At 46.0% G+C, this 19,652-nt stretch overlaps 1 protein-coding gene across 6 annotated transcripts; it reads right to left on the bottom strand.

The window, feature by feature from the left end:
- Positions 1 to 3,801: 3,801 nt before the first annotated feature.
- On the bottom strand, positions 3,802 to 19,304 carry nacc1b (nucleus accumbens associated 1, BEN and BTB (POZ) domain containing b). 6 transcript variants are annotated; one of them, XM_052507626.1, is made up of 9 exons: positions 19,149 to 19,304; positions 13,872 to 14,023; positions 13,338 to 13,580; positions 12,540 to 12,752; positions 11,554 to 11,965; positions 7,639 to 7,758; positions 7,216 to 7,387; positions 7,022 to 7,119; positions 3,802 to 6,863 (listed from the first exon to the last, which is right to left on the bottom strand). In XM_052507626.1, the coding sequence occupies exons 2-9, from the start codon at positions 13,995 to 13,997 to the stop codon at positions 6,544 to 6,546; spliced, it is 1,704 nt and encodes a 567-aa protein (XP_052363586.1). In that variant the 5' UTR covers positions 13,998 to 14,023; positions 19,149 to 19,304; the 3' UTR covers positions 3,802 to 6,543. The 6 variants fall into 6 exon arrangements, with proteins under 6 accessions (XP_052363586.1, XP_052363584.1, XP_052363588.1 ...); XM_052507624.1 differs by lacking the exon at positions 19,149 to 19,304 and adding an exon at positions 18,862 to 19,010; XM_052507628.1 differs by lacking the exon at positions 19,149 to 19,304 and adding an exon at positions 18,744 to 18,944 and having other exon boundaries at positions 11,554 to 11,962.
- Positions 19,305 to 19,652: the final 348 nt, after the last annotated feature.

Genomic DNA, 19,652 nt, shown 5'->3' on the forward strand with positions numbered 1-19,652 from the left:
ATAACAACAATCTTATTAGTATAAACATCTAAAATGGACTGTGTCTCTCTGTATTAACATTTAGATAGAGACCACCGACAGGGAAATGTATACCACCATCTTCAACATCATCCTAGTCTTAGTCATCACTGCACTTTTATAAACAGACCCATTGTCAGCCTGCAGTCTCCTGAAGGGAATGGACGCCTGGTTGGTTGGTTAGACACATGCATTGTCAGCCTCCAGTCAGTTGGTTGGTTAGACACATGCATTGTGAAGGGAATGGAATAACAACAACGCCTGGTTGGTATTAACATTTAGATAGAGAGACATATAGAATTGTCAGCCTGCAGTCTCCTGAAGGGAATGGACGCCTGGTTGGTTGGTTCACATCATTGTCAGCCTGCAGTCTCCTGAAGGGAATGGACGCCTGGTTGGTTGGTTAAACATGCATTGTCAGCCTGCAGTCTCCTGAAGGGAATGGACGCCTGGTTGGTTGGTTAGACACATGCATTGTCAGCCTGCAGTCTCCTGAAGGGAATGGACGCCTGGTTGGTTGGTTAGACACATGCATTGTCAGCCTGCAGTCTCCTGAAGGGAATGGACGCCTGGTTGGTTGGTTAGACACATGCATTGTCAGCCTGCAGTCTCCTGAAGGGAATGGACGCCTGGTTGGTTGGTTAGACACACATTGCATTGTCAGCCTGCAGTCTCCTGAAGGGAATGGACGCCTGGTTGGTTGGTTAGACACATGCATTGTCAGCCTGCAGTCTCCTGAAGGGAATGGACGCCTGGTTGGTTGGTTAGACACATGCATTGTCAGCCTGCAGTCTCCTGAAGGGAATGGACGCCTGGTTGGTTGGTTAGACACATGCATTGTCAGCCTGCAGTCTCCTGAAGGGAATGGACGCCTGGTTGGTTGGTTAGACACATGCATTGTCAGCCTGCAGTCTCCTGAAGGGAATGGACGCCTGGTTGGTTGGTTAGACACATGCATTGTCAGCCTGCAGTCTCCTGAAGGGAATGGACGCCTGGTTGGTTGGTTAGACACATGCATTGCCGATGCAGAGACATATATACAGTACCAGTCAAACGTTTGGAAAAACCTACTCATTCAAGAGTTTACTTCAAGATTGTTGGAAAAGCATTCCAGGTGAAGCTGGTTGAGGGGAATGCCAAGAGTGTGCCTAACTGTCATCAAGGCAAAAGGTGGCTATTTGAAAAATCTCAAATATATATTTGATTTGTTTAATACTTGTTTGGTTACTACATGATTCCATGTGTTATTTCATAGTTATGATTTCTTCACTATTATTCTACAAATAAGGAAAGGCCCTGGAATGAGTAGGAGTCCAAACTTTTGACTGGTACTGTACACACACACACACACACACACACACACACATGAAAGAAAGGACACACCTGGACCGACACACACACCAAGTCATCCTATCAGGCAGTCCCATCTGTTGTTTAGACAGTTACCACACCAAACAGCCCCCTCCTCCTGCCAAACAAACATTCACTCTTACACACGAGTCATTCACATACACAACACGGCCGCCATTTCCAGACATTTAGCTTCCATCCTAAACGGCACCCTATTCCCTACATTGGCTCTGTCCCAAAGGGAGTAGTGCACTTAGATCTGGGTCATAAAGTGGAGGCTGAATTGAATCAGAATAAAGTGAAGCAGTGAAGCTGAATGAGATCAGGACTCTGAATGGGATTTAATGGTTTGTTTAGTGAACGGTTTGATGCTGTCCCCTCCCTCCCATATGAGCCAGCCAGTGTTCATCTATATTCATTTAGCAGAGGTGGCCCACCGTCTATGAGAACAGCTAGCATGTCATTGTGCTAATGCTAGTAGCAATGCTGTGTGTGTGTCTCTATAGGCTTCCTTCCTCTCCAGACTGTAGTACTGTATGTCTCTCCTACTGAGTCAGACACAAACAAACAGTCTCCTCTCATTCTCTACCGCCGCACATACCACACACACACACTGCTGGCAGAGCCGCGTACCCAAACCACCCACACACACCAACAGGACATGCGCATTCGCCACTCCAAAACCCAGACACACACGTATGCAACACATAGAACCAGACGCAGACTCACTCACCCTGGCACAGACATGCGCATTCCCCCCCCACACACACACACACACACACTCTCACTCTGTCTTCCAGTCAAAGGCGTTAGCGTGAAGAGCTAGAACTTAACATGCATGACTCCATATATGGCAGCAGAGAGAAATGGGGAGAAACTGCACACACACACCAGCACGCATGCATGCCTTTATACAGAGCCAACCAAGCATCCCATCCTCCCTCCCTCCCTCCCTCTCCCCCCCAGAGACACTGTCCTCCCCCCTCCCAGAGACAAACTGTCCTCCTCCCTCCCAGAGACAAACTGTCCTCCCCCCTCCCAGAGACAAACTGTCCTCCCCCTCCCAGAGACAAACTGTCCTCCCCCCTCCCAGAGACAAACTGTCCTCCCCCCTCCCAGAGACAAACTGTCCTCCCCCTCCCAGAGACAAACTGTCCTCCCCCCTCCCAGAGACAAACTGTCCTCCCCCTCCCAGAGACAAACTGTCCTCCTCCCTCCCAGAGACAAACTGTCCTCCCCCTCCCAGAGACAAACTGTCCTCCCCCTCCCAGAGACAAACTGTCCTCCCCCTCCCAGAGACAAACTGTCCTCCCCCCTCCCAGAGACAAACTGTCCTCCCCCCTCCCAGAGACAAACTGTCCTCCCCCTCCCAGAGACAGACTGTCCTCCTCCCTCCCAGAGACAGACTGTCCTCCCCCTCCCAGAGACAGACTGTCCTCCCCCTCCCAGAGACAGACTGTCCTCCCCCTCCCAGAGACAGACTGTCCTCCCCCTCCCAGAGACAAACTGTCCTCCCCCTCCCAGAGACAGACTGTCCTCCCCCTCCCAGAGACAGACTGTCCTCCTCCCTCCCAGAGACAGACTGTCCTCCTCCCTCCCAGAGACAGACTGTCCTCCCCCCTCCCAGAGACAGACTGTCCTCCCCCTCCCAGAGACAGACTGTCCTCCTCCCTCCCAGAGACAGACTGTCCTCCTCCCTCCCAGAGACAGACTGTCCTCCTCCCTCCCAGAGACAGACTGTCCTCCTCCCTCCCAGAGACAGACTGTCCTCCTCCCTCCCAGAGACAGACTGTCCTCCTCTCTGTCTCTCTGTTCAGCCACTCACTCTTTTTTTCCTTTAAGGCAGCGCTTGACAAATGCATTAAAAAAAAGTGCAAATTTCTCATCCTACTCACTTCTACTCACTTCTCTCTTTCTCTCTGTGATAGAACTTGGTGAAGTCCCCAAGGATCATACCATGTGGTTAACAAAAGGAGGGGTGGGCTCCAGACCTCCCCGCCACCCACCCGTCCAGGCCAAATGGAAGCTCTAGTAGTGCCTGCCAGTTACACTTTTAAAACCTGGGCTCTTCTTTGACAGTTAGCCTTTTTATAGAAACACTCTAAAACCTCAATATATATATATATATATATAAAAATAAAAAAAACCTACAAACGTAAACAACATATGGCCCGTTTTAAAAGCCAGGCCTAAAAGCAGACACTTAGATAACTCTGATCTAAAAACCAAAACAACGGTAGTTTCCAGATATAAAAACAACTCGAAGGCTTTCTTTTGGTTGGTTGGTTGAAAGGGGGAGTTACGATGACAATGTTAAGCCTATATTTTACCCAGGTTTATTTTAGAGTTGTTTGTTCTACACTCGGTCTGTTTAGGTTCACAGTCAGAGTGTGGGGGAAGTGTTACGATTGATTAATCCTCAACTCCAAAGCAGTGTGTGTGTGTTTTAGTGTGAGTGTGTGTTTTAGTGTGTGTGTGTGTTTTAGTGTGCGTGTGTGTTTTAGTGTGCGTGTGTGTTTTAGTGTGCGTGTGTGTTTTAGTGTGCGTGTGTGTTTTAGTGTGCGTGTGTGTTTTAGTGTGCGTGTGTGTTTTAGTGTGCGTGTGTGTTTTAGTGTGCGTGTGTGTTTTAGTGTGCGTGTGTGTTTTAGTGTGCGTGTGTGTTTTAGTGTGCGTGTGTGTTTTAGTGTGTGTGTGTGTTTGTTTTAGTGTGTGTGTGTGTTTTAGTGTGCGTGTGTGTTTTAGTGTGTGTGTGTGTTTTAGTGTGTGTGTGTGTTTTAGTGTGCGTGTGTGTTTTAGTGTGCGTGTGTGTTTTAGTGTGCGTGTGTGTTTTAGTGTGCGTGTGTGTTTTAGTGTGCGTGTGTGTTTTAGTGTGCGTGTGTGTTTTAGTGTGCGTGTGTGTTTTAGTGTGTGTGTGTGTGTTTCTACCCCAAACACACAGCAGATCACCACAGTAACAGTGCAGTGACACAACAGACCAAGCCTGACAATCACAACAGAGCCCCCCGCCGACACCAACTGCATTACAAGGTGCCAGTCTGTTTCTACTCCTTGTGGAATTGTCACGAGTTACAAGGTGGCGGCAAGATCCTACCAACAGACCTGGGACCAGGTTATCACTAACAACTGTGTCTATAGCACCAGCCTGTCTATGCTCACTTCTGCTCCGAGCACAAACCCCTTGAGCACAGATCTAGGATCAGCTTGCCCTCTCCAAACCTTGACAACTAGCGGGAAAACGCAAACATGACCATAGATCAGCGTTTAGGGGCAACGGGTCCTTCCTCCTTGACACGCCATGATTCTACTGTATGATGGGATACTGGCGGTGGTGTCATTGGCTCTCTACTGGTACTGTGATAGATGGGAACTGCCCCAGTCATCTTTCATCCAATCACTGATGAGCTGTAGCTAGAATGACAGTTGGTCGTTATTCATGGCTTGTCAAGGTCCATCTCCTCTCTGTAGTTTCTCACAAGGTGTGTTCAACAGAGCTTTACAGGGATGTTTATAGGCTGGCAGTGTGCTGCGGCTGGATCAGTCTGGGTGCACCGGAGTGTGTGTGTGTGTGTGTGTGTGTGAGGGAGAGATGGATGAATGAGTCAGCCAAGCGTGTGTGAGCACACTCCGTCTGGGTTCTCACTCTCTGCCGCATGTGACAACACACACGTCTGTCACCATCCACACACTGACACGCATAGTGTGTGTGTGTGTGTGTCGTATTACTTTAATTGGCACCATTGTATCCGCCCAGGATGTATAGGGATTAGTCCTCTAGGGTACTTTAATCCGTGTGTGTGTGTGTGTGTGTGTGTGTGTGTCATGAATGCCTCTTAGCAGGATACACCAACCCTCCCTCAGTCCATAACGAAACCAAATACAGAATGGGTCCACCCTGTGTACACTACACAGTACACACATCTAACATAATGCCCCTACACCCTAGCCCCTACACCCTAGCCCCTACACCCTAGCCCCTACACCCTAGCCCACAGCTTCAAGCTTGGTCAAATGGAGACGATTCTAGTATTTGGATAAGACTTGTATTATAGTATTATAGTGCAAGACAAGTACATTATTCAGTTATTACTTGCTTAATAGTGAGAGACAACAAATATGTCACTTTCCTTCTAAATGTGAATATGGGTGTGAGCTGACATGATTTTAAAAGGGTCCCTTACTCCTCCCTCTCCCTCTCTCCACACAGAATTCAGTAGACGTACAGGAAATCATACTGCATCATCAACATGAATACGAGATCAGAGCAACTTCTTCCTCATCCAGTCACCAACTGTTCAACCATCTTTCAGTAACATCTCCTCTGCTTTTCAGGGAGTCTTGGCAACAAGTCAAATGTCGCACACGCAGAGAGAAAAAAAACTATGATAAGAGAGACACAAATGAAAAGTGAAAAAAGTAGGAATGAAAACTGCCCTCTAAATGGGGGGGGAAGAAGGTTAGGGGGGTCCAAAAGTCCTGCCAATATACAGAATACATACACCTACTTCAACCATTAAGCCTTTACGTACCCCCCCCCATAAAATAGCCTTCAGTTGGACTTCCAGAGTCTCTATATAAACTGATGAATACAATCTAATCAAATCAATCCATTACAATCTACTGTCCACAGACAATACATACAGGTGACTTGACAACGCTTCACGACCGATACATTCATTATCAAAACAGTGTTATTAGACCATGAAGAGGAGACCCCCCTCCCATTATACTACCCCATTCAACCCCGACCCCCATCCAACCCAAAAGGCCCCCCCTCCTAGGGAATGTGTTTCAGCGATATGGAAAGGAGAAAGGACCTTCGCAAACCAGAAAACAAACATTAAAACAAGAAAAGATTCTACAATGGGATCAGGGAATATTTCTAGGTTAACCCCCCTTACATGACAAACCTCTTTGTTTCTACACCTCTATCCCCCCATCTCTCTCCCGCCCAAAAGGGGGCAGACACTATGTACATGGGGGGGTCTGGGACGGCGAGAGAGAGAGAACAAGGGATGTAACAGATGGATATAATAAATGAAATTCAAAGTATTGAGGGAAGAGATTAAGATGTGGAAAAGTGACATTAAAAAACTGACTAAAACTGGGGGAGGAAGTATCGCCGAGAGCAATGATCAAAGACCATCCACCAATAAGATCACAATAAGCCCACTCACTTTAAAACAAAGTGCTGCCGTCTCCGCCCACAACGCCTTGTAACCCCTCCCCTGAAGAAGGTCCCGCATCGCTATTGGCTGCTGCCGCCTCTTCTGCCAGGGAGTTGGGGTCGAACCCATGCTCCGCCCCCAGGGCGTCGGCCTCCATCTTGATGGCGTCTGATTGGAGGAATGCGGAGTAGGCGTCACCCTCGGCCATGAGGAGCTTGAGCTTCGGGATCCAGGACTTCCTGACGACCCGGCGGGCATTAGTGCACATGTCAGCCGCGATGGCGTTCATCTCGCTCTCCTTGAAGCTCGGCGCAAAGTTCTGGCAGTAAACTGTTGAGGGGAGAGAGACAGTTAGGTGCTGCGGACAACATATGGAATGATGTGAAGAAACGCAGGTATATGACGACAACACGGTGCAGGACTGAGTGTGTGAGGCTTGTCCGGTGTGTGTGAAAGCAGAGCTGGGCACTGGAGAGTGTGACACTCACACTTGACGGCGTGCAGTACTCTGCTGTCCAGGGGCTTGCGGCTGGGGTCGTTTGTAGAAGAGCGGATCCCCGTCCCACAGCTGTTCGCTAGAGTACTCCTGAGAGGGGAAATATATACACAGTATAAATGACTGTATGTCTTCACAAACAGATATTGTTTCCAACGGTCAAATAAACACACACCCTCCCCTCACCTGTCGAAGAAAGAGGCCAGCAGCCTCCTCAGTAGGACCTTGTGCCGCGTGCCGGCGCTGACGTGACAGTTCATGAGTTGGGCGCGGGAGATGAACACGGAGGTACCCGTCACCAGCTCCAGCCTCTCTGCAGGGTCCCCCTCCTCGTACAGCCGTGGGTGGCACCGGTTACCTACACCAACCAATCAATTCATTCAAATGTATTAAAGCCTTTTCCACATCAGCTGCAGGTGATGGTTGTCAATCAATTCATAAAATCAATCAATACAATAAGGGTTTTTACAGTAACAGGAGCCTGGTCTAAACACAGGTGGCAGCCAGCAATTGCCTATGAATAAATGAATGACTGAACTCAGAATGTCAACATGTCTAGAGTTGCCTAAGACTATAATATTACAAACTAAATTAAGTCTGTGTGTGTACCTATCTGGGTGATGAGTTCGGCAGGTAGCGAAGCCAGATCCTGGCGTAGCCTCACCCCCCTGCCGCCCCGGGTCTCGGCCGTGAGGTGCTCCGGTAGGGACTCCACGCGCTCGCCCGCTACTGGGGTGGTACAGAGGGGGCACACGTTACACATGAATACACACAGCAACATCAAACACGCGGCTACATTAACACACCTATACGCTGAACAAAAATAGAAAACGCAACATGTAAAGTGTCGGTGCCATGTTTCAGGAGCTGAAATAAAAGATCACAGACATTTTCCATAAACACAAAAAAAACAATCTCTCAAATGTTGTTTTATAAAATTATTTATATCCTTGTTAGTGAGCCTTTCTCCTTTGCCAAGATAACGGTCAGGTGGATGAATTGTGGCATATCAAGAAGCTGATTAAACAGCATCAGTACACAGTTGCACCTTGTGCTGGGGACAATAAAAGTCCAGTAAAATGTGCAGTTGTGTCACACAACACAATGCCATAGATGTCTCAAGTTGAGGGAGCATGCAATTGGCGTGCTGACTGCAGGAATGTCTACCAGAGCTGTTACTAGAGATTTTAAATGTTCATTTCTCTAAGCCGCTTCCAACATCGTATTAGAGAATTTGCCAGTATGTCCAACCGACCTCACAACCGCCGACGTTGTGTGGGCGAGCGGTTTGCTGATGTCAACATTGTGAACAGAGTGCCCCATGGTTCTGGTCGGGTTATGGTATCGGCAGGAATAAGCTACAGACACAATTGCATTTTATTGATTGGTAATTTGAATGTACAAAAGTACCGTGACGAGATCCTGAGACCCATTTAATTTGAGGTTTCTGTGACCAACAGATGCATATCTGTATTCCTAGTCATGTGAAATCCATAGAATAGGAGTTCATTTATTTACTTCAAATGGTCTGATTTTCAAGCCTCATTGACCCTGCTTTGTAGTATATATACAGTTGAAGTCAGAAGTTTACATACACTTAGGTTGACTGTGCCTTCAAACAGCTTGGAAAATTCCAGAAAATGATGTCATGGCTTTAGAAGTTCCTGATAGGCTAATTGACATAATTTGCATCAATTGAAGGTGTACTTCAAGGCCTACCTTCAAACTCAGTGCCTCTTTGCTTGACATCATGGGAAAATCTAAAGAATTCAGCCAAGACCTGAGAATTGTTCTGATTCATCCTTGGGAGCAATTTCCAAACACCTGAAGATACCACATTCATCTGTCCAAACAATAGTACACAAGTATAAACACCATGGGACCACACAGCCGTGATACCGCTCAGGAAGGAGATGCGTTCTGTCTCAGAGATGAATGTACTTTGGTGCGAAAAGTGCAAATCAATCCCAGAACAGCAGCAAAGGACTTTGTGAAGATGCTGGAGGAAACAGGTACAAAAGTATCTATATCCACTGTCAAACAAGTCCAATATCGACATAACCTGAAAGACCGCTCGGCAAGGAAGAAGCCACTGCTCCAAAACCGCCATTAAAAAAAGCCAGACTACGGTTTGCTACTGCACATGGAGACAAAGATCGTAATTTTTGTAGAAATGTCTGATGAAACAAAAACAGAGCTGTTTTGGCCATAATAACCATCGTTATGTTTGGAGGAAAAAGGGGGAGGCTTGCAAGCCGAAGAACACCATCCCAACTGTGAAGCACGGTGGTGGCAGCATCATGTTGTGGGGGTGCTTTGCTGCAGGAGGGACTGGTGCACTTTACAAAATAAATGGCATCATGAGGAGAAAAATTATGTGGATATATTGAAGCAACATCTTAAGACATCAGTCAGGAAGTTCAAGCTTGGTCGCAAATGGGTCTTCCAAATGGACAATGACCCCAAGCATACTTCCAAAGTTGTGGCAAAATGGCTTAAGGACAACAAAGTCAAGGTATTGGAGTGGCCATCACAAAGCCCTGACCTCAATCCCATAGAAAATGTGTGGGCAGAACTGAAAAAGCTGATGATCCTAACTGATGTAAAACAGGGAATTTTTACTAGGATTAAATGTATTTGGCTAAGGTGTATGTAAACTTCCAAATTAAACTGTATGTATATATAGATGTATGTATGTATATATATATATATCTTTCTGCTCTTTCAAAGACCTGACGTTCCAATGAAGATCGCATCCCCTCCCAGATAACAGATATATCATCTAGAACTATCTTGTTGCCATTATTTAACCAGGAAAGTAATTGAGAACACATTCTGTATTTCATTTCTGTCATTCCTTCACTATGACAAATAACCTATATCTTCTTTGCTTTCTCACACGAACTGTAACTCAGTCAAATCTTTGAAATGGTTGCATGCTGCGTTTATATTTTTGCTCAGTGTACAAATCATTAGGAACACCTCTTTCCATGACAGACTGACCAGGTGAATCCAGGTGAAAGCTGCAGTATGATCCCTTATCGAGGTCACCTATTAAATCCACTTCAACCAGTGTAGATGAAGTGGAGGAGTATGTGCCATTCAGAGGGTGAATGGGCAAGACAAAAGATTGAAGTGCTTTTGAACGGGGTATGGTAGTAGAGGGGGTGCAACTCAATATTAGGAAGGTGTTCTTAATGTTTCGTACACTCAGCGTACAACTGGCTATAATGACATGCAGGTCTAGCTAACACTATCCTGCAACGGAGTGGGACAGAGGAGAGGGTACAAGTCAAGACAGATACTCACACTTAAATATGCAACTATTAATATTCACATACCGACAACTAGCATTAAAGTACAGACATAAGCAAAGACGCACACAAACAGAACATACAGCAGATAGCATCAGAGAGTGATGCTAATTCCCCATCCTCTTCCAAACCACGATTACAATCAGCTGCCTACTTGTTCCCTCTAATCTCGTCTCTTCCCTCATCTATCAGTCTATTGTTCTGACCTGAAGCACTCTTGCTCCCTCCCCCCTCGAGCTGGGAATGGCCAGGGACCTCACCATACAATATTGTCACGCTACTTAGGTACCGATATGACACGTATGGCGGTTCTCACAAATCTACATGAACTGCGATTTTATACGGAGGTTTTATTGTGAATTGATGTTCAAAATATATTGCTCACCATATGTCTGCTGCAGAGAGACAGGAGAGACCCATGAGAAAACCAGTTTTCATCAGTCATGGAAATAAAAGTGCTGTTAACACATTGGCTCACTATTTAAACAGGAGATGGAGGCCAAGCTATGGAATGAAACATAACAGTTTTGGTGCAGGTACAGCCGGCTAACGCTACCTAGCAAATTAGTAGTATATAGTCACTACCGTTCAAAAGTTTGGGGTCACTTAGAAATGTCCTGGTTTTTGAAAGAAAAGCACATTTTTTTGTTGTTTAAAATAACATCAAATTGATCAGAAATACAGTGTAGACATTGTTAATGTTGTAAATGACTATTGTAGCTGGAAGCGGCAGATTTTTTAATGGAATATCTACATAGGCGTTCAGAGGCCCATAATCAGCAACCATCACTCCTGTGTTCCAATGGCACGTTGTGTTAGCTAATCCATGTTTATCATTTTAAAAGGCTAATTGATCATTAGAAATTCCATATCCAAATATTCCATAAAAGAATCTGCCGTTTCCAGCTACAAGTCATTTACAACATTAACAATGTCTACACTGTATTTCTGATTCATTTTATGTTATTCTAAATGGACATTTTTTTGTGCTTTTCTTTCAAAAACAATGACATTTCTAAGTAACCCCAAACTTTTGAACGGTAGTGTGTGTATATATATATATATATATATATAAATGTATATATATACACATATATATTTTAAAAAAAATCAATACTTGGGAGTCAAATATTGGTATAATATCAGCCCAAAATAATATTGCGATAACTACGCTCCTCCAGACTCCTACCTCAAACCAACTCTCTCTCACCTGTGGCGCCCACATTGAGCATACTGTACATTGTGTACATGTTACAGATCTGCCTGTACTGCTCTTCAGCGCTGTCGTCAGTCACTTCCTCTTCCTCCTCGTCATCGTGGTAACTAAGGGGCGAGTCGCTGGTGTACATGCTCAGCGTCCCCGGACTCGTTCCGTCCGGCGTCCCCACGCTGCTGCTGTTATGGTTACTGTTGTTGTTGTTATGGTTACTGTGGTTAACAACGTTTCTGCCCGTTGCATCTTGGGAGTTGCAGTTGTTTGAGGAGGCGGAGGAGGAAGAGTAGCGGGCGGCTTTCCTGGACCCTCCTCCTCCCGAGCCCCCTCCCCCGTCACCGCGGTTGCCCCCCTCCCACAGGCGCTTGGCGACAGGGCTGCACACCACCGAGTAGGAAGTGGCCTCCTGCTGAGAACGAGAGAGAAGAGATTAGCTACATAACATCTATTTAGTGTGTTGTCATCCGTTCATCATGTGAGGGGCAGCCAAACTCAAGTGTATTTATACTTGAGCATTGAGTGTTTGTGTATTTCCTTGTATGGCACAGGAGACAAAGAGGTTCACAGCTTGCACCTTTGACCAGAGGGACATACTACCAAGCAGGATTAATGAGTTAGCTAGCTAACTTTTATTCAAAAAACAGAAATAACTATAGAATTTCTGGTTCACTAAGAAAGCTAAAATTGCTGAGTAAATTATACCATGTCCACTTCAAGCTTATCTTTCAAAAACATACATTTTAGAATATTTAGCCGAAAAGTTAGCCGCCTAACTCATTTATCCTGCTTTGTAGTACACCCCTCTGCTCTATGAAAGACCTGACGTTCCACTGAAGACTGCATCCCCTCCCAGATAAGACATATCATCTAGAACACACTTAATTGTTTTTCCTTTCTTTAACCAGGATAGTAATTGAGAACATTTAATGTCTATTCCATTCCTCCACTATGACAAATAACCTATATATTTTTTTCCAACTCACCTGCTGTGGTGTGGGTTGTGGCGTAGTCCCGCTCTGCTCCGTCTTCACCCTCGACACCAGGGGGAGGGGTGTCAGGCAGGAGGCGGGCCTACATGCTGCCGTGGAAACCACCCCAGCCCCTCCCCCTGTGGTTTGAGTGACAGGGCTCTGGGGCTCGGAGGGCGGAGTCTCTTCTGCATGAAGACCCTGGGAGTCACAGCTCGGGGAGGAGACCTGGCGGAATAATATGCAAATGAAGAGGTAAATAAATCTGAGAACAATATGTAAAATATTTAAGACTATGTAAAGTGGGAACTGGAAATCTTTGACAAGGAAAACCTTGGTTAGCCTAATGCAGGGGTAGGCAACTAGATTTAACCGCGGGACACTTTTTGTTAGAGCGAATAGTCGGGGGGCCGGAAAATAATTATAATAATTTGTACACTGCAAATTGACCACAACAAAAAGAGATTATTTAAAAATAGCAATAATATCCTACCTTGACTACATTGAGACATGATCACGTCTTTTTTGTGTGAAGGAATACTTGGTAACAGATTTCCTAAAATAAACTATGTTTAGCTGAAATCCTGGTGATTTTACAGTTTCTTTTTTTTATACCAAAAACTAAAATAATAAATAAATATTTACTATATACTTTGGGGGGGCAAAAGAAAACTCCTGTTGCCGACCCCTGGCCTAATGAAACAATCCACTTGTGCTGTCAGTTGCAGTCCAATTATCTCCCAACATCTACCTATGGTGATCATAGGAGTTGGCAAGAAAGCACAAACAGGTTGCTATGGTTACACTAGATACCTTGAGGAAGAACTCGGTGCCCTTCTCCATGATCTGCTGGATCTGCAGGAAGCCTGCGGTGTACATGAGGAGGAACTGGTCCCCTACGTTCATGCTGAGGCGGCCTGTGTAGCAGAAGGCCAGGATCTGCTGGAAGCTCTGGGGCTGGACGGCCGGGGGGAGCTCCACCACACTGCTCTTCCCCCCAGCGTTGAACAGGTCCCGGAAGTAGGAGCTACTGGCCGCCAGGACCGCCCGGTGCGCCTGGGGAGGGACGGGGAGAGGAAGTAGTGAATAAATACACAGCACACAGGCTTCTTCTTAAACAAACTTGAGGTACAACCAGAGAATATTTCACCAGTTTTCTTTCACCTAATCAAAATCTATACCTGTTGATTCAGTCATTATCAGATCAATCAGATGAATCTAGCCTAACAGTTAACTGTGTTTTGGATCAGTCGTCGCCCTAACTTGAAGGCTTGTCAGTGAGGTAAATAACAGTTAGATTGGTTCAGTTTACTCCAAAAAACAACATTGATGTTTATCAACTCCCACCTTGAAGGCGTGTCCCTTGACAACCACGGAGACGTCGCAGTAGAGCCCCTGGAGACGCTGCTCATTGAGACACTCCAACACGTTGTTGCCAAAGTTAGGGATCGCCATCTGTAGCGTCTGAGCCATAACGCTCTAGCCCAGCACCACCGGGTCTATAACAAGGAGAGAAATGTTATATTAGGTCTTGTCTATGTCATGGGTATGTCATGACTATGTCATGTAGGCTACAAAGTTAGGGGTCGTCATCTGTTGCGTCTGAGCCATAACGCTCTAGCCCAGCACCACAGGGTCCAATAGCAGGGAGAGAAATGTCATGTACGGTATATGTTATGGATCACTTCCTGTTTGTTGTTGTTTACTGGAGAGGCGAGAAAGGGGTAGGGAGAAGGAAAAAGGGAGAGACTGGGATTGAAATAAGGAAAATGATGGGAGGGAGGGGGATAGACGGATGACTAATGCACCTTTAAGAAAGAGCACTAGAAAGAGAACTCATTTTTAAAAATAGCCAATTAAGTTTGTCTCATTCATTTAAAATAAACATTTTCCAATTCTGCGGTGGTTAACTAGCTTTTGTCCTACTTCGTTGTTTTGTTTTTGAACCAGACAAGAGAAAAAGGCAGCAGAACTCCATTACATAATTATTCAGTTTTGTTTGGTTTGTTGCCATCCAGCCTTGATGTGTCAGATCACACGTAGAAAGAATGGCTGTCAAACTTGCCTCTCCACAAAGAACCCTTAAAAAGTGTTCCATCCTTTTTGGAGACTTTGCATTGAAGAAGACAACCACAACTTTAACTGACTGGTGGCACATAAGACACCATGATACCTTTTCATTTAGATGATTTTTAGAGCACTAACTGTGTAATGAACCACATGTGACTGGGAATCAATGGAAAGGCCACGACCATGAGCCACTAGGCTAATAGAAAACACTCCGATGGGGATTAGGCCTATTTAATAACAAGGTCAAGCAAAGCTCATTTGATCAACACTCATACGATTAAACAATGAACGGACCTATATGTTGTCCTTAAAGGCAGCTTACTCAAGTGCCAACTGAAGGAAAATATCCCATGGAATAGCCTAAAAACAAATGTTTTTTTATTTCCTAGGACCGTGGCTAATTAAGATCTATGGTCTTGCTCTTTGCATACACATTTGTATCTGTGTACGTTAATATACATGTATTTCTCCATTAAAAACTATATAAACAGAGAAAGAATAACAATTCTTAACAAAGAGAGCGAGAGTTGCACCCCTTCTGAAAAAACCTACACTCGATCCCTCCGATGTCAACAACTACAGACCAGTATCCCTTCTTTCTTTTCTCTCCAAAACTCTTGAACGTGCCGTCCTTGGCCAGCTCTCCCGCTATCTCTCTCAGAATGACCTTCTTGATCCAAATCAGTCAGGTTTCAAGACTAGTCATTCAACTGAGACTGCTCTTCTCTGTATCACGGAGGCGCTCCGCACTGCTAAAGCTAACTCTCTCTCCTCTGCTCTCATCCTTCTAGACCTATCGGCTGCCTTCGATACTGTGAACCATCAGATCCTCCTCTCCACCCTCTCCGAGTTGGGCATCTCCGGCGCGGCCCACGCTTGGATTGCGTCCTACCTGACAGGTCGCTCCTACCAGGTGGCGTGGCGAGAATCTGTCTCCTCACCACGCGCTCTCACCACTGGTGTCCCCCAGGGCTCTGTTCTAGGCCCTCTCCTATTCTCGCTATACACCAAGTCACTTGGCTCTGTCATAACCTCACATGGTCTCTCCTATCATTGCTATGCAGACGACACACAATTAATCTTCTCCTTTCCCCCTTCTGATGACCAGGTGGCGAATCGCATCTCTGCATGTCTGGCAGACATATCAGTGTGGATGACGGATCACCACCTCAAGCTGAACCTCGGCAAGACGGAGCTGCTCTTCCTCCCGGGGAAGGACTGCCTGTTCCATGATCTCGCCATCACGGTTGACAACTCCATTGTGTCCTCCTCCCAGAGCGCTAAGAACCTTGGCGTGATCCTGGACAACACCCTGTCGTTCTCAACTAACATCAAGGCGGTGGCCCGTTCCTGTAGGTTCATGCTCTACAACATCCGCAGAGTACGACCCTGCCTCACACAGGAAGTGGCGCAGGTCCTAATCCAGGCACTTGTCATCTCCCGTCTGGATTACTGCAACTCGCTGTTGGCTGGGCTCCCTGCCTGTGCCATTAAACCCCTACAACTCATCCAGAACGCCGCAGCCCGTCTGGTGTTCAACCTTCCCAAGTTCTCTCACGTCACCCCGCTCCTCCGCTCTCTCCACTGGCTTCCAGTTGAAGCTCGCATCCGCTACAAGACCATGGTGCTTGCCTACGGAGCTGTGAGGGGAACGGCACCTCAGTACCTCCAGGCTCTGATCAGGCCCTACACCCAAACAAGGGCACTGCGTTCATCCACCTCTGGCCTGCTCGCCTCCCTACCACTGAGGAAGTACAGTTCCCGCTCAGCCCAGTCAAAACTGTTCGCTGCTCTGGCCCCCCAATGGTGGAACAAACTCCCTCACGACGCCAGGACAGCGGAGTCAATCACCACCTTCCGGAGACACCTGAAACCCCACCTCTTTAAGGAATACCTAGGATAGGATAAAGTAATCCCCCCCCCCCTTAAAAGATTTAGATGCACTATTGTAAAGTGGCTGTTCCACTGGATGTCATAAGGTGAATGCATCAATTTGTAAGTCGCTCTGGATAAGAGCGTCTGCTAAATGACTTAAATGTAAATGTAATTTACCTATTGCCACTGCACAAGATAAGAGAGCACGCTTTCAACGTTTCAATAATTATTCTCACAACTAACAATTAAAACAGGTTGAACTTTATATTTAGCCTGGGACATTTCCTTGTCATCAAACTGAGAACATAATGCTTAATTTTGATTGGAGGAATGCAGAATAGAACCAATCAAAACGACCACCTAAACCCATCATCACATTAGGTTCCATTTCCTCTGGGGACACACCATCTAAGAACATAAAGGCAGTCCATTTAACTGATTTGACCTCTAACCCTCTACCTACCAGTAACATTATATGGCCACACGTCACCACCACACAATGTTTATGTCACGTTATGTGAGGGTTGTCCCTAATATTACACCATCTGAATTAAAGTTTTACATTAATGAAAGAAAAAACATGTATACTTCATTCAACCTCAACACCCCCCAGCCGTAACATTAGAAAACAACACACACCACAAAACGATAAGTCAGACATGATTATATCACAGGTTATTAAGAAACGAAATGTTATATTTTGCTGATACCACCTTATTTTGTACAAGCATATAAGATCAATGAATAAGCGCACATTCAGCAATCTAATCAAATACGAATGTAAAACTGTTTTTGATATAAATGATAGGCATGGCTGTAGCCAACAATCAATCAAATACTATGATCTTCAATTTCCTGGTTTGGGAGGTGAAAGGGTAGCCACAGTTAGCAAGTAGCAAGCTAAACGCTAATGCTAATTTGATGTTAACCAAATTAAAATGTCAAATTCTTGAACGTCCAAGTCATCAATTGAACACTGTCAAGTAAACGCATTTGCTTATTTACTTGAAAACATTTGCTTTAAAGAGTCAAAAATGAAGAAATCTACTTTGCATCAACCGGCATGTGGCTATATTATGTAGCTAGCCTCCCAAGAGCACGAATAATATTAACTTTAAACGGAATATACTGTACATCGATTAATCATTAATAACTCAATCTCACATCGAAGGGTAGCGGGAGAGTCTCGTCGGTGTCCGCCAAGGGAAGACGAGAGGCCTGAACAGCGGTAGAACGGCCAGACGGAGTGGGCAGAGAGAGCTGTCCGTGCCCCGTTTTGTGCCCGTATCTTTGCCCCGTGAGATTCGGAGCGCTCGGGCTGGCACGGGCCGGGGGGCGACGGAAAGAGCGGACGGTTGGATAACAGAAAAAAAAAAATACTTTATCACCGGTTCTCTCTCTCTGTTTATGTCGATGCAGCCCTTCATTTGCTCTATCAAACTAGCTAAAAGACAACGGCACGAATTCTGTCACAAAAATAGTAGAACAAATAAAATATTCAGGAGTTCGCATCCCCCGCCGCTCTCGCCCCCACTCTGTGCCAGTGCTGTCGGTTAGAGTTACCTCCTTGGGCCTAGGCTAGCTACTCGGGATACACTGTACTTTTTATTTGGGGTTAGCCCATCGCATAACGTAACCCGGCGCAAGCTGAGTATTCACCAAAATTAATTATTTTGTCGCCCGAAAGAATCGATCATCCGATTAAAGTTTCGTTTAGTAAGAATCAGAACATATAAATATTTGAGTTATTTTGGGGAGGTAGCTTTGGGGTGGTCTCCGGTCAACACTCAACAGGTCAATCGGGGACAAACGGAGGCAAGCATCTGGGGGGGGCGAGTCAGACTGAACCATGCTTGCAGCGAGTGGTGATATAGCTGTTAGCCTATGAGTTCCTGCTAGCCAAGACACCAATTTAACCAGTTAACGACAACACGCGATGTACATAAAACCCCAATCGCATTAATCATTTTTGTTAGGCGTAGACTCATTATACTGGGAAAATGTCACTCTTCAACGAAACATCCAGGTAAAACCCGGCCGCGTTTCAAAAGTTGAGGAATAAAGAGCGAGAGAGCGCGGATTGCTGTGAACTCACCGATGAAAGGCAGACTGGACAACCCGCAGTGTGAAGCATAGACGGTAGCTATACAGCCACTAAAGTGGTTAAAGTTTTGTTGGTGCTGCTGTTCGGTGTTCCAACTCAGCCCATCCCCCACCACACACCTTCCCAAAAACAATAGCTAACTAACCCGCCCACTCCCCCAAAAAACTCACACGGAACCGCTCTCAATTCCTCCCCGAAGAAGAGCCACTTCACAACAGCTAGCCGCCGCAAACACCTCGACGACTTCCCGTGTCCTTTCTGACCCCGGTGAACCCTGGTAAAACTCACCCCGCTCGCTATATTCCGTTGGAAAGTGTTTCAATGGAGTAGTGCAGAAGCGTTCGGTCCTCTCCCTCTCTACAGGCAGCCATTCAGTGTGTGAGCACAGCACAGGTGGAGAAGCAGAGCACAGAGCTGTCGAGGGAGCCCAAAACGGTACCCAGAGGTGGAGGAAAAGATCACAGAGCTAACCGATCTCTCAGACAGAAAGCGTCCCCAACCAACCCGGATGCCCCTGTTGGTCTCCACCAACTGCCCAATTCAAATCACACACACATTGTCCGTCTCTCCCATACCTGTGGGACTCCCTCTTGTCCAGGCAGCCCAGTTGACTGGTGACTCAGAGTGGAGATCGACGGGAAGCCGCCGGTAACGCTTAAATCTCCCCCCGGTTGGATTCAGTGCTCGCTGCGGGTGCTGAATGTGCTATTTTCGTATGTCTAGACTTCTCAGGTGAGCCCCTAGGCGTCTATAGTACGCGCATAGAGTACAAACTACCATCTGCATTCAAGCAATGGGAAAAGCTATAGAACTGCCTAGATACAGTTCTTTCTTACTGTCAAAATGCACATTTCTTCATCATGGCCATAATTGTTGTTAGACGAGCGCCACCTCCCGCGTTAGATGTTAAATAATGATAATTAATAATTTCATAACAATTCATAATTCTGTTTAATCATACGTATTATAAATGTTCTAGCCCTGACGCGTTCAGGGTATCACTTGGAATCATGATGGCGATGATAATTGTCACGTACATGCTAAAGCATACAGTGCCAGAGATGAGGAAAACGTGTGAA

This window comes from Oncorhynchus keta, unplaced genomic scaffold, assembly GCF_023373465.1.
Source record: "Oncorhynchus keta strain PuntledgeMale-10-30-2019 unplaced genomic scaffold, Oket_V2 Un_contig_30242_pilon_pilon, whole genome shotgun sequence".
Taxonomy (NCBI): domain Eukaryota; kingdom Metazoa; phylum Chordata; class Actinopteri; order Salmoniformes; family Salmonidae; genus Oncorhynchus; species Oncorhynchus keta.